The sequence below is a fragment of the Saimiri boliviensis genome, chromosome 1 (assembly GCF_048565385.1).
Source record: "Saimiri boliviensis isolate mSaiBol1 chromosome 1, mSaiBol1.pri, whole genome shotgun sequence".
In the NCBI taxonomy this organism is placed as follows: domain Eukaryota; kingdom Metazoa; phylum Chordata; class Mammalia; order Primates; family Cebidae; genus Saimiri; species Saimiri boliviensis.
The window spans coordinates 124219548-124242984 of NC_133449.1; the positions used below are offsets into that span (position 1 = coordinate 124219548).

At 44.0% G+C, this 23437-nt stretch overlaps 1 protein-coding gene across 1 annotated transcript in view; it reads left to right on the plus strand.

The window, feature by feature from the left end:
• LOC101046046 (ATP-binding cassette sub-family C member 12) overlaps positions 1 to 23213 on the plus strand; it is a 68246-nt gene extending 45033 nt beyond the window's left edge. The window contains 11 exon segments of the mRNA XM_074398919.1: positions 3525 to 3711; positions 14561 to 14662; positions 17032 to 17089; positions 17092 to 17145; positions 17148 to 17219; positions 17677 to 17836; positions 18948 to 19023; positions 20057 to 20170; positions 21646 to 21807; positions 21915 to 22037; positions 23139 to 23213. Of these exon segments, the coding sequence (XP_074255020.1) occupies positions 3525 to 3711; positions 14561 to 14662; positions 17032 to 17089; positions 17092 to 17145; positions 17148 to 17219; positions 17677 to 17836; positions 18948 to 19023; positions 20057 to 20170; positions 21646 to 21807; positions 21915 to 22037; positions 23139 to 23213 (1183 nt within the window).
• Positions 23214 to 23437: the final 224 nt, after the last annotated feature.

The following is a 23437-nucleotide window of genomic DNA, read 5'->3' on the forward strand; positions in this document are numbered from 1 at the left end:
TTTCCCAATGTCACAATTTACTGAGGGTCCTTGGAGCAAGGGTAGGGCATTCTACTCCACACTCAGGCAGAGTCTGTTTCCATCTGGGGCTCTTCCATTCTAAGGGCCCTGGGGTATTCTTTCAAATCCTCTGTGTTGAGACTAGGGGAAAGGCCAGGAAGGAGGACCCATTGGGAATTTTATGGTCCCAACCTAACAAAGCATCCGAAGATTTCCGCACATTCACTGGCCAGATTGGAGTCGCATGGGCTCCCCTAACTGCAAGGGAGGCTGGGAAATGTAGTCTGGCTGTGTCCACAGGAGGAAAAGAAAATGGAGTTTGGTGAATACATAGCAGCCTTTTCCACATAGATTTTCTATCTTTTCCTTCCTTAAAAAGCTAACACACCCTTCAGAGAGAAAGAATTAGATGCAGTTCTCAAGGGTGCATATAATGCATTCTAAGTTTTGAATTGCATTAAATTTATTTATATATTTCATGGTTTTTAATTTTTTGTGAGAGTTTCACTCTGTCATCCAGGCTGGAGTGCAATGGCGCAATTTTGGCTCACTGCAACTTCCATTTCCCAGGTTCAAGTGATTCTCTTGCCTTAGCCTCCTGAGTAGCTGGGACTACATGTCCAGCTAATTTTTTATTTTTAGTAGAGACAGGGTTTCACCGTGTTGACCAGGAGCCCTCGAACTCTTGATCTCAAGTGATCCACCCGCCTTGGCCTCCCAAAGTGCTGTGGTTACAGGCATGAGCCACTGCACCTGGCCCCGAATTGCATTAAATTTAGAATTGCATCTAATTCTCTCTCAGGATCTCAGGATCTCAGAGTAGACTTGACATCACACTTTGTCTTTAGTTCAGTCAGCACCTAATCCTGACCCTAGTTTGACCTGAACATCGTTTGTCAAGAGTTCTGCCTCACACATAGACCCTTCCAATGTCCTGGCCATGAGTAAAGTCCATGGAGCTATTAGTCTATTCACCCACGACAAACACAGATGCAAGCCTTGTCTACATTTTCTCCTCCAAGATTTCTGAGAGGATCCTCTAGGGAGCCAAGAATGATTGATGGAGTTTCCCTTCTTTTACTATTTTCTTTCCACAGGGCTTGGATTTCTGATGTGTATTGCTTTTGCCACCAGACAAAAATGCTACAGCTTAAAACATGTAAAAAGGTTAGAAGGCAAATTCCAGTTTTATTCCAGATAGTGATTTTGTTTCTGTGCAATCTAACCAACCACACAGATAAGACCACAGGTGACTTCCAGGTCACGGAGGCTATCAGTTGAATTTGTACGCTGTATAGCAGCGAGGTAGAAACAGCACCGTGTTTGGAAGCATGTTTTGACTAAGCTCTGGGGAAAATAAGTTAGAGTTGAAACAGAGCGGAGGAGAGGGTGGCAGAGCCCAGGGCGGCTGTTCAGAGGGGCTTTCAGGCAGAATTTTGGGAGGACTTTCAGGACACCATGGAGCAGGACTGCTTGAGGACGTTCTCGACGATGCCAGGGGAGGAATTGTACTTCCTTAGGGCTTTAAGCATGAGAAGGTTTTCATTTTTCCCCCAATAGTTTCTATCAGCTGTTCTCATGAAGCCCTTCCCCACTAGATCAGGGAAACCAGAGTGGCAATTGAATTTGATGTGTCTTTTGGTTAATGGTCAGCTCAGTGTGGTGAAAATTTCAATCTCGAATGTATTCAAGGCACAGATCTCTTTCCCCCAGAGGCTTGGTGTGGCAAGGCTATGCTGTGTGTGTATGTGTGTGTGTGTGTGTGTGTGTGTGTGTGTGTGAGGGGTGGGGCAGGCTTGCAGTTGAGAGGCACCTGCTCTGTGCTTTTAAACATCCTCTTCCTTTTCTCCAGGCCTGGCTCTCTGATGGCCATGCCGGGGAACTGGGGAGGGGACAGCAGGAAGAACGCATCCTCGGGTGACTGGTTGGCACCTCTGGGCCATCCTCTCCTTTCTACTGCCCTTTCCTGCTGCTGTAGTGCACTGTGCAGATGTGGGACAGCAGCTTGGAGGCCCCAGCAGGGCCAGATCCCCAGCAGTTCTGCTGGCATTGCTGCATTGGTAAGAGTTGCTGGGTCTTCCTCTGAGTTCTGCCTGGCAGCCCTCACACAGCACTCTGATGTGGAGACCCCTTTGCTTCATGCCAGCGACCATCAAATTATGACTACAGCCTCCAATGTCATCCTCCCTCTTCTCTCTCAGCCCTAGGAACTATGGAGCTGATGGGATCCGCCTTCCATACATCACGACTATGCCAGGTACAGTTTTTCCCCTGGCATCGTCGAGAACGTCCTCAGGCACTGCTGCTCCATGCTGTCCTGAAAGTCCTCCCAAAATTCTGCTTGAAAGCCCCTCTGACAAGCCTCCCTGGACTCGCTGCCCTCTCTTCCTCGCTGTTTCAACTCTATTTTCCCCAGAGCTTAGTCAAAATATTCTTCCAAATACAGCGCTATTTCTATCATGTAACTATACAGCATACAAATTCAACCACCATTCATACATACATGGGGAATGAGGAACTCCAGGGGTGCATCTTGCCCTTGTCCTCTGGCTGTGTCATCTCCCTGTCACTCTTCTCTTGCTCCTTCCCCTGTCTCCAAGCCCTTTGGCTCCATGGATGTGCAGCAGGGATGCAAGGTTTCAGCTTCCTCCCCTTGAAGTGGCTCCCAGCTTTATAAGCAACTGTCTTCAATCTTCTTTCCCTGATTCAGGGAGGGAAATCTGCCATGAACCCTCCCTTCCCTCCTCTATGGTCACAAACATTGACTTGCTTAAAGGTGACCTCCTTCACAATCCACCTCACCCTTTCTATAGATTGAGGGGCCAATTGTCAATTCCACAAGTCCTTTGAAGTGTGACTGACTCTGTGATAGGGATCCTCTGGAGTCAGAAGTGTGAAGCACTCAGCACCTTTTCTTCTCAGCTATGGGTTTGAGCTACCAGTTCTGGGAAAGACAGAAAGAGTCACTTAGCGCCCTACTCTACTGCCACATGAGATTTCCTAAAATATGTGCAAATCAAAGATGTCTAACGTGGAAGATTTTAAGAGCATGAATATATGTTCATTTTTGTAAGAGTCTGCTATTGAGACTACATCCCCCTCAATTAAGAAGTCCCTGGCCAAGGCCGGGCTCGGTGGTTCAAGCCTGTAATCCCAGCACTTAGGGAGGCCGAGGCGGGTGGATCACGAGGTCAAGAGATCGAGACCATCGTGGTCAAGATGGTGAAACCCCGTCTCTACTAAAAATACAAAAAATTAGCTGGGCGTGGTGGTGCATGCCTGTAATCCCAGCTACTCAGGAGGCTGAGGCAGGAGAATTGCCTGAACCCAGGAGGCGGAGGTTTCGGTGAGCCGAGATCGCGCCATTGCACTCTAGCTTGGGTAAGGAGCGAAACTCCGTCTCAAAAAAAAAAAAAAAAAAAAAAAAAAAGAAGTCCCTGGCCTTATTTCTCCAGTCACCCTAACCCTAAGTCTACAGAAGCACAACCTGATCTTCTGCTTTTTTCTGATTTTCTTGACTTTAGGTTTGAAAGGCTAGACGATGAGAGTTCTTGTCACCTCTTCTACTTTAACTGTGCTCACCGGTGGTTAGTGCTGAGAATGGGTGTCCTCATGAACATTCTCACCTTCACTGTGGTCTTGATTGTGACCCTGAATTTCTCCTCCCTCAGTACTTCATCCAAAGGCCTGTTATTGTTATACATCATCTAGGTAATGCCTGATACAAGGTTGCGCTTAGTCTGGAGGCTCCAGCCTAGAATGTATTAGTGAGGGCGCTTTTGGATGGACAGAACAAAAACCCCAACTCGAATGAGTTCAGATGAGAAAGGGAGCTTAGTGGCTCACATCATTAAAATGTAGGATGGTTGTGTGGACTTCAGGCATGGTGGGATCATGGCTATGGGCTTTGCCCAAGCTTGGTGATGACTTTCCTCACAGGTGACCAGCAGCTTCAGGGGTCCACAGCAGAGAGAAAGCAGAAGGAAAGAATTTCCTGCTCTAGCCATAGAGGCAGAAGCCTGGAGTTTTCCTCTTATTGGATAAATGTCGGCATCCCAGAACTAATTAGTGGTTTGGTGGGATACAGATCGTTGGTTAGACAAGGGATGGAGTTACACGCATTTCCAACTTTAAGTCAGATAGCTGCTCCTCTGTGGAGGGAGTGAAATGAATGCTGTAGAGATCATAATAATGTTGATGACAAATAATTACTGGCTTCTCTTCTTGGTTGCTTTTTTTTCTTGAATAACAATAATAGGTGAACATATGGCATTGACTGTGATTGGCTTCAGGCCCTATCTTTTAACTAAATTAATTCATTTCCTCCCCACAGCAACCTTCTAATACTGCCATAATCCCCATTTTGCAGATGAAGAAACTGAGCCCCAGAAAGACTTGGCCCAACCATACAGCTGTCATATGTGAGGGCCAGGATTTGAACACAGGCTACCTGGACCTCATGTTTGTCTGAATCCTGTTATCTTTGGAAACTTATTTGATATAGTCCTTATTCTTAGTGCTCTGGTATTCTGGGATAATGTATCTGAATGTAGATCTTTATTCATATGTTCTGTTTGATGCTGAGGGTTCTTTTAGATTAAAGTCAAATTTCTCATCAGCTTGGAAAATTTTCTTGTTTTTCTACTTCATTTTGACAACGTCTTCCTATTATTTGTTTTTCCTTACTATATTCATGTCAGGTGAAAATGGAATGTCTTGTACCAATTCTCTATGTTTCTTTTTTTTTCTCTCAAAGTTACCATGTTCTTGTCTTTTTATCTTTATTGTGGGAATCTTTGTTACCTTTGCCATTCAGCCATTCTTTTGAATTTTAAATTTGGCAATCATACATTCATATATTTAATTTCCACAAGCTCCTTTTCTCTGAGTGTTGAAAATAATCACTTTTTACATGGATGCAATGTATTTTTTAATCTCTCTGAGGATATTAATATTAATTAGTGTATTAGTCTGTTGCTACTCTAATGATAAAGACACGCTCGAGACTGGGTGATTTATAAAGAAAAAGAGGTTTAATGGACTCACATTTCCACGTGGGTGGGGAGGCCTCACAATTATGGTGGAAGGTGAAAGTCACACCTTACATGGTGGCCGACAAGAGAGCATGAGAGCCCAGAGAAAGGGCAAACCCCTTATAAAATCATCAGCTCTCGTGAGACTTCCTCACCACCATGAGAATAGTATGGGGGAACCACTCCTATATTTCAGTTATCTCCCATCCCACTAGGTCCCTCCCATAACAAGTGGGAACTATGGGAGCTACAATTCACAATGAGATTTGGGTGGGGACACAGCCAAGCCATATCAATTAGAGTCTTTTTTTCCCCTCCTAAACTCTCCTTTCTTCTTTGACTTGCATCTGTTTCTTCCATAGGTAGGTTTTTTTGTTTCTCTCATTCTTGCTTTTTCATGCCATTGGTTTTGTTCATCTGTCTCCTGACCCATTTGTATTTAATCCCAGGCAACTGGGTTGGGTTTTCAGAGTTTCCTCTGCCTTTGTTTCCCCATGCTAGGTGTCTCCTGATGGGAAATTTTATGACCACAGGTTTAGGTGGGTGGTGGAGCTTTTCCATAGGCTGGCTTCACATCAGGAAAGCAGCCGGCGACCTGGCCTTTAGGTACCCAAAGACTTAAAGGAGTTCTTATGCCCCATTTATCCCCAGACAGTTAATCAATTTCTTTAGAGAAAATCGTGTGTGTGTGTGCATGTGTGTGTGTGTGTGTGTGTGCGTATGTGTGTACACGTGTGCTCCCATGCCTAGGGATAAAGGGTCCAACTACCTCTGGTTAGGAGAAAGAAGAGGGGAAGGTGAGTTAGTGAACCAGACAGGAGTGGTTGTCCATACACAGCCTATCAGCCAGCCTATTTGTGAGTCCCCTTCTCACAACTGGAGCCTCTGTGGATTCTGCTCTTTAAGCTCTAGCATGTTCTGCTTCCATTTTATCAAAAGGCTTCATCCTCTTCCCATCTTGCAGAAATTTGTAGCTCATTCACTGCTATCTCTTCTCAATTCCCTTGGTGTTAAAGGTCTATTCTTTATGGAAAATTTCTCTGTTATCATGTCAATGGTATTTTGAGAAGAAGGAGAAACACAGATGTATTCTCAGCACTCTCTCGTAAGTGGGGAAAAATGAATTTTCCTTGGGTAACCAGTTTCCTGTATTGATAGATGTTTTCATTTCTTTTTGCCTAGTAAAGTATCAAACAGATGATGTTGAACAGTTTCCCTTAATTGGTCCAAGTAAAACAGCTTTCCCCAACTAAGGTCATGCTTTTGGGCGATATTGCCAGTTTTCCAGGAAATTGTTTTCAAACATTCCTGTAAGGTCGTGCACAGCATTGAGATCTATGGAACACTTGGTCTCCAGCTGCCTCTGTGGCTTCATGAGCATTAGCCCCCTTTGGAGAACACAGAATCAAAATGACAGTCTCAGTTCCACTTGAGACTAGAGAAGCCTCCCTAGATGGATGAGAAATTGGCATGAAATCCCACAGAGCAGAAAGCGAATGCAAAGTGACATCATATCGTATCACAAAGGAGCATAAGCACTTCCTGGGGCCAGCACTGCGCCACTGTGGGCATTCTAAACCTGGGAGGGCTGCCATGGCCTTGGAAGCTGATACTCTTGCATTTAGCAAAAGATGTATATGCCCTTCTCAAGGGCAGGGTTCATTCATTCACTAGCCAGATATCCACTGAGCACCGACCATGAGCCAGGAACTGTGCTAGTGGCTGTGGATTCAGTGGTCAACAGTCCGAACAAGTCCTGCTCTCATTCTAATGGGCAGCTGGAATAAATGAGGGGCAAGTAAATAGATGAGAAGCTCAAAAGGTGTTTCAGTGTTAGGAAGATGAACAGTGGGGGAATGTGGCTATTGGAAGGGGAAGCAACATTTCACACAACAGCCAGAAGAGGCCTCTGCTCGGAGGTGGCTTCCAAGCTGAGACCTGAAGGATAAAGAATCGGCCAAGGAAGACTGGAAGAAAGAGGGCCTCAGGGAAGGGCTCAGTGGTAGGCAAGATCCTGGCATGTCTGAAGCTCTGAGAAGCCCACATGGCTTGAACAAGGTGGTCTGAGGTGCCAGCTGAGTAGAATACGTATAGCTTTGTAAGACGGGGGCAAGGGTATTGCCTGCATTCTAAGACTGGGTTTCTCAGCCCTGGCCCTGTGGGCTTTGGGGTTGGATAATCCTTTTGGTGAGGGGCCGTTCTGTGCATGGTAGGATGTTCAGCATCCTCCCTGGCTCTGCCCATGGGACGCTGGTATCATGTTTCTCCCGCCGGTTGCAACAACCCAAACTGTCTGTAGACATTGCCCAATGTCCTCTGTGAGGAGTAAGCACCCAGCCATTGCTCTAAGTAAGTGGGAAACTGCTGAACTGTGTTAGGCAGGGAGGCCGGCTGAGGAACTCTCAGAGGGTCTGCATACACACAGAGTCCATGTCACCCACCTGCCTGTGCCCCTGCCTCTTTGAGGCTAAGTCCACTTGCTTCTGACTGGAGCATTCTTATCCCAAGTTCGCCTGGTGGACTTCTTATCATAAATGCCTCAGCTCACAGCCCCGGCCCCTCTTTCACATCATCCTGCTTTCGGGACGTTCTTGTCTCTCCCACAGTGGCCTTGTGCACCATCCCTCCCAGTCCACTATAATGGAAGCTGTGTGAGTGCAGGATTCTTGTCTATAAGTTTCAACCCTGGAAATCAGTACCCTGACCAGTACCTGGCTCAGGGCTACTGCTCAGTCAATGAAGTTCCCTAATGAATGAGATGGCCCTGCCTCTAGCCCACTTGGTGACAGATGCTGTGGCTGTCCCACCCTTCCAGGGCAGTCCAGTCCTAGCCCAGGGCAGGCTGGAGGTTCCAGGTGTTCTTACACCAGGAGCAGGTGCAGCAATGACTGAGGGAGTTAGTGGTTATGTGCCCTGGCTTCCTTGCCCAGGCATAGGACCATTCTGAGGTGTGCTCCATCCAGTGTCCCAGAGCTCCCAGGCTGGCTGGACTCTCAGTTGCCTACAGCAGTAACGTCTCTTGAACACACCTGGTATGGGATGCCTCTCTTCCCCTGCTCACTCTTCCATCCCCTCCTGGTACAATCTGGGTTCACCGCCTGTGTTCATTTGCAAACGCTGCTGTGACAAATTACATATGTGCAGGCTTCAAATAAGAGAAAGGCAATCTCTCTCTCTCTTTTTTTAAAATGTATATTTTATTGCACTTTAGTTTCTGGGGTACATGTGAAGAACATGCAGGATTGTTGCATAGGTACATACCTGGCAATGTGGCTTGCTGCCTTCATCCCCATCACCTACATCTGGCATTTCTCCCTACGTTATCCCTCCCCAACTCCATACACCCCGCTGTCCCTCCCCTAGTAACCCCCAATACCCCAGTGTGTGATGCTCTCCTCCCTGTGTCCATGCCTTCTCATTGTTCACCCACCTATGAGTGAGAACATGTGTTTGATTTTTTGTTCTTGTGTCAGTTCGCTGAGAATGATGGTTTCCAGGTTAATCCATGTCCCTACAAAGGACACAAACTCATCATTTTTTATGGCTGTATAGTGTTCCATGGTGTATATTTACCCCGTTTTCCCTGTCCCGTCTATCATCGATGGGCATTTGGGTTGGTTCCAGGTCTTTGCTACTGTAAACAGTGCCACAAAGAACATAAGTGTACATGTGTCTTTATAATAGAACCATTTCTAATCCTTTGGATATATACCCAGCAATGGGATTGCTGGGTCAAATGGAATTTCTATTTCTAGGTCCTTGAGGAATTGCCACACTGTCTTCCACAATGGTTGAACTAATTTACACTCCCACTAGCAGTGTAATAGTGTTTCTATTTCTCCACATCCTCTCCAGCATCTGTTGTCTCCAGATTTTTTAATGATCACCCTTCTAACCAGCGTGAGATGGTATCTCAATGTAGTTTTGATTTGCATTTCCTTAATGACCAGTGATGGTGATGAGCATTTTTTCATATGTTGTCCTCATATATGTCTTCTTTTGTGAAGTGTCTCTTCATATCCTTTGCCCATTTTTGAATGGGTTTGTTTTTTTCTTGTAAATCTGTTTTAGTTCTTTGTAGATTCTGGATATTAGCCCTTTGTCAGGTGGGTAGATAGCAAAAATTTTTTCCCATTCTGTTGGTTGCTTGTTCACTCTAATGACTGTTTATTTTGCTGTACAGAAGCTCTGGAGTTTAATTAGATCCAATTTGTCTATTTTGGCTTTTGTTGCCAATGCTTTTGGTGTTTTAGTCATGAAGTCCTTGCCTATGCCTATGTCCTGAATGGTTTTGCCTAGATTTTCTTCTAGGGTTTTTATGATGTTAGGTCTTACATTTAAGTCTTTAATCTATCTGGAGTTAATTTTAGTGTAACGTGTCAGGAAGGGGTCCAGTTTCTGCTTTCTGCACATGGCTAGCCAGTTTTCCCAACACCATTTATTAAACAGGGAATCCTTTCCCTATTGCTTGTTTTTGTCAGGCTTGTCAAAGATCAGATGGTTGTAGATATGTGGTGTTGCCTCTGAGGCCTCTGTTCTGTTCCATTGGTCTATATCTCTGTTTTGGTACCAGCACCATGCTGTTTTGATTGCTATAGCCTTGTAGTATAGTTTGAAGTCAGGTAGCATGATGCCTCCAGCTTTGTTGTTTTTGCTTAGAATTGTCTTTGCTATGGGGGCTCTATTTTTGTTCCATATGAAGTTTAAGGTGTTTTTTTCCAGTTCTGTGAAGAGGGTCATAGGTAGCTTGGTGGAGATAGCATTGAATCTATAAATTACCTTGGGCAGTATGGCCATTTTTACAATATTGATTCTTCCATAAGCATGGAATGTTTTTCCATCTGTTTGTGTCCTCTCTTATTTCGTTGAGCAGTGGTTTGTAGTTCTCCTTGAAGAGGTCTTTTACATCCTTTGTTAGTTGTGTTCCTAGATATTTTATTCTCTTTGTAGCAATTGTGAATGGCAGCTAGTTCTTGATTTGGCTCTCTTTAAGTCTGTTATTGATGTATAGGGATGCTTGTGATTTTTGCACATTGATTTTGTATCCTGAGACTTTGCTGATGTTGCTTATCAGTTTCCGGAGATTTTGGTCTGAGACTATGAGGTCTTCTAAATATAAAATAATATTGTCTGCAAATAGAGACAACTTGACTTCCTCCTTTTCTAATTGAATACCTTTTTTTTTCTTGCCTGATTGCTCTGGCTAGAACTTCCAATACTATATTAAATAGGAGTGGTGAGGGAGGGCATCCTTATCTAGTGCCAGATTTCAAAGGGAATGCTTCCACTTTTTGTCCATTCAGTATGATATTGACTGTGGGTTTGTCGTAAATAGCTTTTATTATTTTGAGATATGTTCCGTCAATACCTAGTTTATTGAGAATTTTTAGCATAAATGGCTGTTGAATTTTGTCAGAGGACTTCTCTGCATCTATTGAGATAAATAATGTGGCTTTTGTCTTTGGTTCTGTTTATGTGTTGAATTACATTTGTAGACTTGCGTATGTTGAACTAGCCTTGCATCCCCTGGGTGAAGGCTGCTTGATCATGGTGGATAAGCTTTTTGATGTGGTGTTGCAATTGGTTTGCCAGTATTTTATTGAAGATTTTTGCATCTATGTTAATCATGGATATTGGTCTGAAGTTTTCTTTTCCTGTTGATTTCTGCCGGGTTTTCGTATCAGAATGATGTTGGTCTCATAAAATGATTTGGGAAGCATTCCCTCTTTTTGGATTGTTTGGAATAGTTTCAGAAAGAATGGTACCAGCTCCTATTTGTATGTTTGGTAGAATACAGCTGTGAACCCATCTGGACCTGGGCTTTTTTTGGTTGTAGGCTATTAATTGCTGCCTCAACTTCAGCCCTTGTTATTGGTCTATTCAGGGTTTCAACTTCTTCATGGTTTAGGCTTGTAAGGATGCAAGTGTCCAGGAATTTATCCATTTCTTCCAGGTTTACTGGTTTATGTGCATAGAGTTGCTTGTAGTAATCTCTGATGGCAGTTTGTGCTTCTGTGGAATCTGTGGTGATATCCCCTTTAGTGTTTTTTATTGCATCTGTTTGATCTCTTTTCTTTTTTTAAAATCTGGCTAGTGGTCTATTTTGTTGATCTTAAAAAAAACAGCTCCTGGATTTATTAATTTTTTGAAGGTTTTTTTTGTGTCTCTATCTCCTTCAGTTCTGCTCTGATCTTAGTTATTTCTTGTCTTCTGCTAGCTTTTGAGTTTTTTTGGTCTTGCTCCTCTAGCTCTTTCAATTTTGATGTTGGGGTGTCAATTTTAGATCTTTCCTTGCTTCTCCTATGGGCATTTATTACTATAAATTTCCTTCTAGACACTGCTTTAAATGTGTCCCAGAGATCCTGGTATGTTGTATCTTCTTTCTCATTGGTTTCAAAGAACAGCTTTATTTCTGCCTTCATTTCATTGTTTATCCAGTCAACATTCAAGAGCCAACTGTTCAGTTTCCATGAAGTTGTGCAGTTCTGAGTTAGTTTCTTAATCCTGAGTTCTAATTTGATTGCACTGTGGTCTGAGAGACTGTTTGTTATCATTTCTGTTCTTTTGCATTTGCTGAGGAGTGATTTATTGCCTATTATGTGGTCAATTTTAGAGTAGGTGTGATGTGGTGCTGAGAAGAATGTATATTCTGTGTATTTGGGGTGGAGAATTCTGTAAATGTTTATTAGGTTTGCTTGGTCCAGAGCTGAGTTCAAGTCCCGGATATCCCTGTTAATTTTCTATCTTGTTGATCTGTCTAATATTGACAGTGGAATGTTAAAGTCTCCCACTATTATTGTGTGGGAGTCTAATTCTCTTTTTAAGTCATTAAGAACTTGCTTTATGTATCCTGGTGCTCCTGTATTGGGTGTGTATATAGGATTGTTAGCTCTTCTTGTTGCATTGATCCCTTTACCATTATGTAATGCCCTTCTTAGTCTCTTTTGATCTTTGTTGGTTTAAAGTCTATTTTATCAGAGACTAGGATTGTAACTCCTGCTTTTTTTTTTTTTTTTTTTTTTTTTGCTCTCCATTTGCTTGGCAAATCTTCCTCTATCCCTTTATTTTGAGCCTATGTGTGTCCTTGCATGTGAGATGGTTTCCTGGATACAGCACACTGATTGGTTTTCACTTTTTATCCAATTTGCCAGTCTGTGTCTTTTGATTGGGGCATTTAGCCCATTTACATTTAAGGTTAATATTTTTATGTATGAATTTAATCCTGCCATTTTGATGCTAGCTGGTTGTTTTGCCCATTAGTTGACGCAGTTTCTTCATTGTGTCAATGCTCTTTACCATTTGGTATATTTTTGGAGTGGCTGGTATTGGTTGTTCCTTTCTATGTTTAGTGCTTCTTTCAGGGGTCTTGTAAGGCAGGCTGGTGGTGATGAAATCTCTGAGCAATTGCTTGTTCATAAAGGATTTTATTTCTCCTTTGTTTATAAAGCTTAGTTTGGCTGGATATGAAATTCTAGGTTGAAAGTGTTTTTCTTTAAGGATGTTGAATATTGGCCCCCACTCTCTTCTGGCTTGTAGGGTTTCTGCTGAGAGATCTTCTGTGAGTCTGATGGGCTTCCCTTTGTGGGTAACCCAAACTTTCTCTCTGGCTGCCCTTAGCATTTTCTCCTTCATTTCAACCCTGGTGAATCTGATGACTATTTGCCTTGGGGTTGCTCTCCTTGAGGAATATCTTTGTGGTGCTCTCTGTATTTCCTGGACTTGAATATTGCCTTGGGGAAGTTCTCCTGGATAATATCCTGAAGAGTGTTTTCCGGCTTGGATTCGTTCTCTCCATCACATTCAGTTACACCTATCAAATGTAGATTAGGTCTTTTCACATAATCCCATATTTCTTGGAGGCTTTGTTCATTTCTTTTTACTCTAATCTTGCCTTCTCATTTTATTTCATTGAGTTGATCTTCAATCTCTGATATCCTTTCTTCTGCTTGGTCAATTCGGCTATTGAAACTTGTATATGCTCCATGAAGTTCTCATGTCGTGTTTTTCAGCTCCATCAAGTCATTTCTATTCTTCTCTAAGCTGTTTATTCTCATTAGCATTTCATCAAACCTTTTTCCAAGATTCTTAGTTTCTTTGCACTGGGCTAGAACATGTTCTTTTAGCTCAGAGGAGTTTGTTATTATCGACTTTCTGAAGCCCGTTTCTGTCAATTCATCAGACTCATTCTCTATCCAGCCTTGTTTGCTTGCTGATGAGTTGTGATCCCTTGGAGTAGGAAAGGCATTCTGGTTTGGGGTGTTTTCTTCATTTTTGTTCTGGTTTCTTCCCATCTTAGTGGATTTATCTACCTGTGGTCTTTGTAGTTGGCAACTTTTGGATATGGTCTTTGAGTGGACGTCCTTTTTGTTGATGATGAAGTTATTTCTTTCTGCTTTTTAGTTTTCCTTCTAACAGGCTTCTCTGCTGTAGGACTGCTGGAGTTCCACTCCAGACCCTGCTTGCCTGGGTATCACCAGCAGTGGCCTCTGCAGTTTTGCTGGGAACTGCACTCCAGAGCTATTCCTATTCAGCCATCTTGGATCATCTCTCAAGGAAGGTATTCTTTCAGTGTTCTGGGGTTGGACGCCTGGACTCAATATGTTGACAGGGCAACTTTCCCTCCAGAGGCTCTCAGGAGAATCTGTTTCTTCTCTCTTCCAGTTTCTGTGGCTGCTGGCCATCCCTGGCATCTCTTACCTGTGGCTGCAGCACTCCAGTCCCCACCTCTGCCTTCATGTCCCCTTATCCTCTGTGTCTTCTCCTTTATCTCTTATAAGAACACTTATCATTGGACTTAGGACTCACCCAGATGATCCATGATGATCTCAAGATCCTTGTTAACATCTGCAAACATCCTCTCTCCAAATGAGAGAGCATTAACAGGTTCCAAGGATTTGCATATAGACACATCTTTTAGGGGTGGGGGACACCATTTAACCTGCCCTAATATACTCCTTGCAGTCAAATCTCAGGGTTGGCTTCTGGGATATCCAGACCTAAGGTGAGTGACCTTAGCAAGCCACATGCCCCAGTCTGAGCCTTGGCTTTCTCATTGCTACAGCAAGAAGACAAGCTTGATGGTTTTCTGGTCTCTTATGGTGATGTGGTTTTCAGCTGCTTTTTGAGCAAGGGGCTGGGGAGGGCTGCTCTGATATGCAAGACCCTGCCAGGTGGCAGTGAGGGGTCAATACCAAGCAGTTCTGCAGCTTCCAGGGAGAATTCCCACCACTCGAAGAGGTGTGTGATCAAGTGGTTCTGTGGGGAGATGATTTTCACCATCTGGAGTGTCAGGGAAAAATGTGATTACCATTTGTTTCTAAATACTAAGGGAGTGTTTAAAGGCAAAACACCCCAACAGGAATAGCTCTACTTCTGGGTGCTTGGCTAGGAAGGCAGGACTCCTATACGTGCCTGTGCTGTGTGAGGCAAGGGAGGGGTCATTCACCAAGGCTGCCTCCTGAGCAGGGAGCAGCAGAACCCAATGGAGGAAGGGGCTCTAACTGCATCTACTCACTCCTTTTCAACAGCTGAATGGACTGCTCCAAGTGTGTATGCGAATAGGAACAGAGACCCTAGACAAATTCACCTCCATGGAGCTGCTCAGGGATACATTTCGGTAAGAAATTAATGCATCAAAGAGGAGGGACAAGTTAATTTTGGCAGGACTTGGGCAAATATTGGATCTTTTTAGATGTGAAAGGGGTCTTTTTAAAAAAACCCAAATTGGGCCAGGCGTGGTAGATCATGCCTGTAATCCCAGCACTTTGGGAGGCTGGTGTAGGCAGATCACCTGAAGTCAACAGTTTGAGACCAGCCTGGCCAACATGGTGAAACCCTGTCTCTACTAAAAATACAAAAATTAGCCAGGCATGGTGGCATGCGCTGGTAATCCCAGCTACTCTGTAGGCTGAGGCAGGAAAATCACTGGAACCCCGGAGGTGGAGGTTGCAGTGAGCAGAGATGGCACCACTGTACTCCAGCCTGGATGACAAGAGTAAAACTCCATCTCAAAAACCAAAAACAAAACCCAAAATCAGACAAGTCATCCCCCTTCTTAAAACCTGTATTTATAATACATTGTAAAGTCCTTCATGTTGAATGTGAGATTCTTTTTAACAAGGTTTCCTTAAGGCCTGTTTTGATACACAGAAACATACAACTCAGTGGTTTATTTTGGTTTCTAAAAATCAGTATTCGGCCAGGTACAGTGGCTCATGCCTATAATCTCAACACTTTTGGAGACCAAGCTGGGAGGATTGCTTGAAGCCAGGAGTTTGAGACCAGCCTGTGCAGTATAGCGAGACCTTGACTCTACAGAAAAAAAAAAAAGAAGTTAAAATTTGCCATGTGTGGTGATGTGCATCGATAGTCCTAGCTACTCGGGAGGCTAAGGAGGGAGGGAGTATCCCTTGAGCCCAGGAGTTTGAGGCTGCAGTAAGCTATGACGATGCCCTTGTGCTCCAGTCTGTGCAACAGAGCTAGATCCTGGCTCTAAATTTTTTTTAAGTTAAAAATTTTTATTTGATTAAAGTTGTAAGTTAAAAATACAGAAGCCCAGTCTAATTCTTCTTTAAAAGCTTTGATATCCAACTTAGAAGTCTTGCCATTCTTTGAAAAGGAGTCCAGCCAATTCTAGCAGTGACATTTAGGTGCCTTTGAAGAGTGTTTAGCTCCATTTACAAACTTAATTAAACACTTTAAAACATTTTAAACTGCATTTTAAAATTTAATACATTAGATTTCTTTTTTAAGTACCTCAATGATCTAATTTAACAACAAACCTTGCTGAGTCTGTACAAATCTAATAAATTAAACTTATAGTAAACTTTAAGTTCTCATGTCAGTACTAATTTCATAAACTTTTAACTTAAAATCATGTTTAAATCAATTATTCAATTATACATTTTAAATTAGAATCACAAGCCCAAATTCTATTAATATTGAGAATACTTGAAATACCAAGCATGCAGATTTCTTAAACTAAAAATATTACTGTTACAGTTTCATTTTTCTTAAATATTTTTATTCTTATTTCTAAATCTTCTAGGGGTTAAAAATACTCAGTTCTTAACTACACAATTATTTTCTCAGTTAAATGAGGTTGCTTCTTGAGTAGAGATTTGGGCTGGTGGGCCACCCTGATGGGCCATGCGGGCTCCCTATTTACAGCTGTTTACATGGACATAAGAGGAGAGGCCGGTCTTTTAATGAAGCCAAGCTACCCTACTCCTTAATTAGACCTTGCATTTCTTGGACTCTTAGGAGACAAATGTTTTTTTCATGTATCTCTAAAGACCTCTGAACTTGATATCTTGCATTCTTATCATCTTTCTACTTCTAGCATGCTGATAATTCTTGCAGATCTTGAAATTACATCTGGCTGAGTTCCGCAAGTCTCAAGGCTCTGTCTGGCCTTGTCACATAGCTTCAAAGCTACACTTCTGACATTTTCCTTCCCAAGCCCACAGGCCCAGTATGAGCTCTCCCTTCTGTAGTCCTCTAAGTCATCCATCCCTCTATTAGCTAACCTCCAGCTACATGACTTTTCTTTCCATTCCTCAAATTGCCCAAGCTCATTCTGGCCACAGGGCCTTTGCACTAGCTGTACCCCCAACCTGGAGGGCTCCAGACTTCATCCTCTCATAGATGGCATCCTCCCAGGATCTGGTGTCCTCCAGCGCTCAGGTCCAATGTCACATGTGTGCCTTCTTCAAACCTCAAGTACTTTTACTCCACCTTTCCCCCTTGCCCAGCACATAAATCACATTCTGTATCCTATTGCAATACTCTGTTTTATTGTCTTTATTTTTAAATTTTTTCTTGTTTATTATCTGACATCCCCACTGGAATGTGAATTCCTTGGATTAAGGACCATTATTGGCCTATTTCATCACCACAAATAACAGTACCTGAAATCTTGTGAATCAACAAATGAATTAGTTAAATAAATGAATAAAAAAATGGCTCTTCACTGGTCACTGGTTATTCACCTTTTCAGACCTGTGTTCCTGAATGCACTTATCCCCTCAAAGTGGAGGCCTGTTCCAAGAAGTGGCCCAGCGAGGGGAGATTACATTTAAAGACTATCAGATGAGATGCAGAGACAACACCCCCTTGTTCTTGACAGCCTGAACTTGAACATACAAAGTGGGCAGACAGTCGGGATTGTTGGAAGAACAGGTTCCAGTGAGGACAAGCTCTGCTTTTATTTCTTTCAGCTTGTTTTCTTTGGATTTCCACTGGATGTCCTGGTTAAGCCACACTAGAGAGTGATGTGTATGTATATCAGATTGGCTGTTATTTCCCTCAAATCTCTTTACTGTAAATTAGGACTTCAGGTTGAATGTGTGTGTAGAGATGGAAGCAAACACATCAGGTTTTGAATTAATTAAATGACGATCATTCTAGTACAACAGGGCCCCAGAGAGGAGTTGTGTGCTAAGGGCCCCTGCAGGGATGGGCAAGTTAACTGTCCGGGCAGCCCATCCCTCCACCCCTGCCCTGGTGAGGACACTTTCTGTCTATACCATCATCCTTATGGAGCCATTTGCATCGCATTAAAAATCCCACTAATTAAATGCTTGGATATGATGGAAGCACAAACTGATGTTTGATTTGTTGTTCCTGCTTTTATGGTTCCCAGGGAAGTCATTGTTAGGAATGGCCTTGTTTCATCTGGTGGAGCCAGCCACTGGCACAGTCTTCATTGATGAGGTGGATATCTGTACTGTCAGCGTAGAGGACCTCAGAACCAAGCTGACTGTGACCTCACAGGATCCTGTCGTGTTTTTAGGCACCGCAAAGTAGCTGTTTTTGATCGCTGTGCATTCCTATTTTTGGAGAGTGAAATCAGACTGATCAAGAACTTTGCGATGTACCCAGGGCATGCCTGGCCTGGAGCTGTTCTATCTGAGGGAAGCAGCATCCCAGAGGCCTCACAAGCACTGCTGGTTCCTGTTTCTGCATCCACCCTTGGGAGGAGTCAGGGCCCAGGGCTCTAAGCATACTTGTGTTTTATAAACACATTGTTAATGAACAAGACGCTTCTATACTCTTTCATACACTGAGCAGATGTCCCGGTGGCTCTGGACAGACTGAGTTTATGCCTGTGTCCCAGCATCCCATCAGGCTTAGTGGTGGGCACTCTGAAAAGTGCCCCAGCTTGCACAGTAAAATAAACAGTTACCCCATGTATATGACTATCCTTTGTGAAGTGCATTCATTTATTTCTGCAACTAAGTGAACAGAAGCTATTTCAAGCGCAAGAACAGCAGGGCTGCAACTTCCGTGGGGCTCCAGATCTGATATCAAGGCACAAGGGGAAAGCCAGTTTTTCTGTTAGCTAGTGCAGTGGGGGGTGACGAGAAGGACATTTCTCCCGTAGAGCACCAGATGAAGTAGGAGAACTGTATTTACTGTATTTAGAGTTCATTGTTTGAAAAATGCATTCTGCCTCTTGAAACAGTAGACTTACATTCTACGTTTGAGCTGCTCAGCACCCTGTGAGGCCCTGGAGTTGTCGATGCCTGGAGTGGCAGATTTGGGTTGCTAACTCTCCCTCCTCTCTCTGCCAAGAATTGATATCAGTTCAAACCCGCTCTGCTACTCAGGGCTGCTGAGAGACCCAGGTGTGTCTTTCTGCGCACATTGCTCAGTGCTGCCCTTCAGCGGGGTTCCACCTGTCGTTGCCTGCCTTCGTGGTCTCTGCTCTATTGCAGAGTTGTGGGCCCCTGGTCTTGTGGCCTGAGGTCCATATTTTATGGACTATTGTCCTGGACTGAGCACTATTCTTAGAGCACGAGTTATCACATGCCACCTCCTACCCTCTTCCACGTGTTGCAGAAAACCTACTCCCCACCCATCCCCTCGTCCTTGGAAATCTGACTCCCTCTCCTCTCTTCTCCTTCATTGTAGGTCCAACTTGGATCCCTTTGAGAGTCACACCGAGATGCTCTGGCAGGTTCTGGAGAGATTGTTCATGAGACACACAGCAGGTCTCCGGGGCTGTTGAGGAGTTTGTTTCCCAGCACCGCTGCCCTGGATTCCTGGCCTAGGTTTAAATTTGACAAGCACCGAGGCCAGCACTTGGCTGGGTTTATGTGTGGATACCATAGAAGTCGGTAGAACATAATCCTTAGTTACTCTTTCCTATTAAAAGCAACAATAGGGCTCTACAATGATCCGGTCGAGAGGGCTACACGTATTATCTCACTTAATCCTTCTACAATGCTCAGGTGGGTACTCACGCTCACTCCTAATTTTAGAGATGAAGAAATTAAAGCTCAGAGAAGTAATATGCCCAGGCTAGTGAGCAGCAGGATGGAGACTTGAACTCAAGCCTGTCTGATTCTAGAGCAGATGGAAGGCCCCTGCTCTTTTGCCAATGGCCTCCTTTGCTTATCAGAGCAGGCAACCCACAGAAAACGGGAGGGTGTGAAATATTCTGGGAATGGCAAGTATGGCTGGTTGGAGAGGACTGAACCACCTGTGAGAGGGGAGCCTGTCCTAGGAGAGCTACAGCCCCAGCTGGGGTCAACAGGTGAACATGGCCACCTCTGCAGCCCAGAGGGATATTTTTCCAGGACTTGGTACCAATGTGAGCATCTTCCAAGGCCATTTTGGCTTGTCGCTCTGGATAAGTCAGACTCCGTCTTACCCTTCCTTAATGTCCAGAAAACTTTCCATCCCATCTCTGTTTTGTCCATGGAAATGGCAATCCAGGAAGCCGTTTCCACTTGTTTTTGTGCTCTCTGGAACTGCATGTGCATCGTTTGTTCTTTTGGTGAATTGTCTATGGGGTTCTATGAGTCATATTGTGATTTTAAATTATTAATGTCCGCCTACTCACTGGTCTTTCCCTGGTGCCTGTTTGCAATATTGAAATGATTGTTGTTTTGCACTTTCTTTGCCACAGTAAAATAAAGCAAGCAGATGAATGCAAGAGAAGGGGGCAATCAATACAGGCAGGGTAGGACAATTTTATAGATCATCAGTACAAATGTGGCATTTTCTGTGTTTTGTAGATAATGAAACTCCCAGAAAAATGATAGGCAGAAGTCGCAGAAAATAGAGAAAACTTCTCAGTAGGGGAATGTCGGCTGCTTTGTGTGGCCTGAGCTCTTCTTCTGAATTCAAAGGTAAGAAAACACGGGAAATGGATTGGTCAAATTTTGGATATTTCCTGCAGCGCCACTCAATCCAGGAAGTAGCGCCATGTGTTTGCCTTTCAGCAAAGAGAGAGCAATTGAGTCATTTAAAAACCGATCACTTTTTCTTAAGACAAATTGTCAGAGGTTAAAAATTGAAAAGCAACAGCCATTTACAGCAAGAGCACCTTCCTCTCCCGGGCCTCCCCTGGGGAGGTCTCGCTTAGGTTTTCACTCTGCTCGCGTAAGTGGTTTGAGTTTGAAGAATCTGTCTCTTAACTTTCTCTCATTGTCTCTGAACAATACTGAATCTGGATACACTGTCCACAGGATGCTCAAGAGGGCCGTCAGAATGCTGGGATATGCGAACTGTAGAATTTACACATATTTTTCTTTGTGCCTTAGCTGCCTTTCCTCACTGATTTCGGGGAACGGATTGCTGTTGCTCTAGTAATTTCGTTCTCTGAAGCCTCATCAAAGGTGTGACCCATTGTGTGTATTCTCTAGATGCACTAATGTCAAGGGAGAGGGACCGGCATGGATCCAATGCCTGCCACGGCACTGCACACTGCTAGGTGGTTAAAGTGTTGTCTCCATTTCCAGCTGATCAATAAGGCATAGACCCCTTTCACCTCCGAGGGAACAGAGGCTTGGGGAAATTAAGTAACTTAGCTGGTCAAACAGAGTCAGGGTTAAGTTCAAATGCTCTGATTTGCTAAATCAAATCTGCCCCAAAGATGTTAATGTCCTGATTTTTGGAACTTGTGAATATGTTCCTCCAAGCCTTTTAATATATTAACTTACTATCATGAGATAGGATCATGAGATCGGGAGATGATTCTAGATCTGGGTGGACCTAGCATATTCACATGGGTCGTTCCCAGGAGGAAGCAGAAGAGTCAAAGGCGGAGAAGGAGCTGTGATCCCAGGAGGTGCTGTGGGCCAAGGAATGCAAGTGGCCCAGAAATTGGAGAGGGCAAGGAAGTAGAAAGAATGCAGCCCTGACAATACCTTGATATTAGGATTTCTGACTTCTGGAACTAGAAGATAAATTTAGGTTGCATCTCTACGTTTGCGATCATTTGGTATGGCAGCAACATAGGGAATGAATGTAACTGCTGTTGTACTTCATGCCAACTCAGGTTAGCATGGTAGATAAAGCCTGTGCAGTGTCTCCCTACAGTTTGTAGGGTTAGAATAAACCACTTAAAAAGAGGAGTAAAGGATATACATGCTTTTCCCTCTAGCAAGTTCCTCCAGGAAGATGGAAGTGATGTGATGTGACTTTTATTTCAATCTTCATTTTCTTATTTTTTTGAGATGGATGTTTAGCTAATTACTTTTCATTTTGTGGTCTTCTTTTTCTTCTTCTTTTTTTTTTTATGTAAATAGAGCCAAGGCTATAAATTTTCCCGTCAGTGTGCCTTTGGCTTAGTGTGACCTATACAATGTTCCCTCCTCGACAGACCATTCTCCTTGATGAAGAAGCCACCACCTCCATGGACTCCAAGACTGACACCCTGGCTCAGAACACCATCAAAGATGCCTTCAAAGCCTGCAGGGTGCTGACCATCACCCACTGCCTCAACTCGGTTCTCAACTGTGATCACATCCTGGAAAATGGGAAGGTACAGGAAGCCCTTTTGGCTTCACTTCCCCGGAAAGTTCAGTGGTTCGAGCTTGACAGTGGGTAGATATTTTCCAATGATTTCAGTTCTTCTTCTCTTACTGTTAGGTGATTGAGTTTGACAAGCCTAAAATCCTTACAGAGAAGCCAGATTCTGCATTTGCGATGTTACTAGCAGCAGAAGATATTGCAGTTGTACTGGCGGCAGATTCTACAGGAGGAAGAGGCTTTGTGAGATGAGTAGGAGGGGTCTTCAGGAGGAGGGGCTGTTCCCACTGAAACCCTGGTCTCCAGCCCCTCCCACCCACGGAGTGAGCTGGGGCCAAAGTTGTCCCCACTGCCCTACTCAGCCTGTGCCACCTCACCCCACTTGTTGGCCTCGGGTTGGTTCTGGGTGGTGAACGGAGGCAGACAAAGCTAATGAATTAACAAACTGCCCTTAACCTCCCTAAACCCCAAGGGTCCCTCATGTGTTTTCACCGAAACCACCCCAGTGCCTGAGAATGAAAATATTGTAACTTTCAATTAGAAGCCAGTCACAATAAACAGAAAGGGAACATGCCTTAAGATGGAGTTTGTAACTTTTTTTTTTTTTTTGCCTATTATCAGAAGGAAAAAGAGCAGAATTTTCATCCCATTTAAGCCCACTCACTTCCGTCTTGACCGGGTGACAAGCAGCTAAGCACACAGATCTGTAGTGTGAAAGACTGATCACAATGCTTGGCCAAAAAAAATTTTTTTTTAATCCTATTATATGTTTCAATTGATCTGTTAGAATAACCAGGAAAACAAAATGCTGGAGTTTCTCTATAAATGACATTTTAATATCTTCTTTATTGGTCATTGAAGCACAGTAGGAAATTACCCTGAAGTGTTGCCTTGCAATGATTTCACTGAAGAGATTCTGATTTCGGTGCTGTGTCCTCTCCTAGGCCCTCATTGCCTTCTCTCTTGACTCGGTCATGAACCCTCACAGTTGCTTACCAAATAGACGGCTTTTTCTCTAACCTCAAGGCTGGTTCTGATGGAAGCAGTAAAGACGTATTCCTAGCAGCCCCAGGAGTGAGCGCTGCTAATTCATGATGACGTTTGAGAAAAAAATATATAGACTATCTGGCAAGCTCTTGTGCAGCAGTCACCAAGGGGCATGCGGCAGTTCTGGCTGTTTCTCATTTGTCAGGAATGAAGGCCCCATGCGGTTTCCTGAGCCTGCTTTTGAGGCCCCAGGCTAAGCTCTAAATACAGCTCAGGGCAGTGTGGTCAGCAAAGCTTCCAGATGATGCCCTCCACCCCACTCCCTTTCTGAGTGTTGGTCACGTACTTGCCCCCCAGATGTGGAAGAAGCAGTGCCTGGCACCTGGGAGCACTCAGGAAACACTTGTGGCAGCTGTGAATGACAGCCTCTGATGAACTCACTCAAACACAGCCGTGGACCCTGGCGGACACCACCTCAGGTGTGTGTGCTCTTTAAGAGCTCAATCTGGACTTCTGGCCAACAAGCCCACAGCCAGCAATTCAAGGGCTGGGCATGTGAAGTTCACCTCCGACCGATTATTCTCCAGCTCTCCTCTGGTCAGGCCTGGGCAGGGGCCTACCCAACCAGTGGGGAAGCGAGCACACCTGACCTCAGG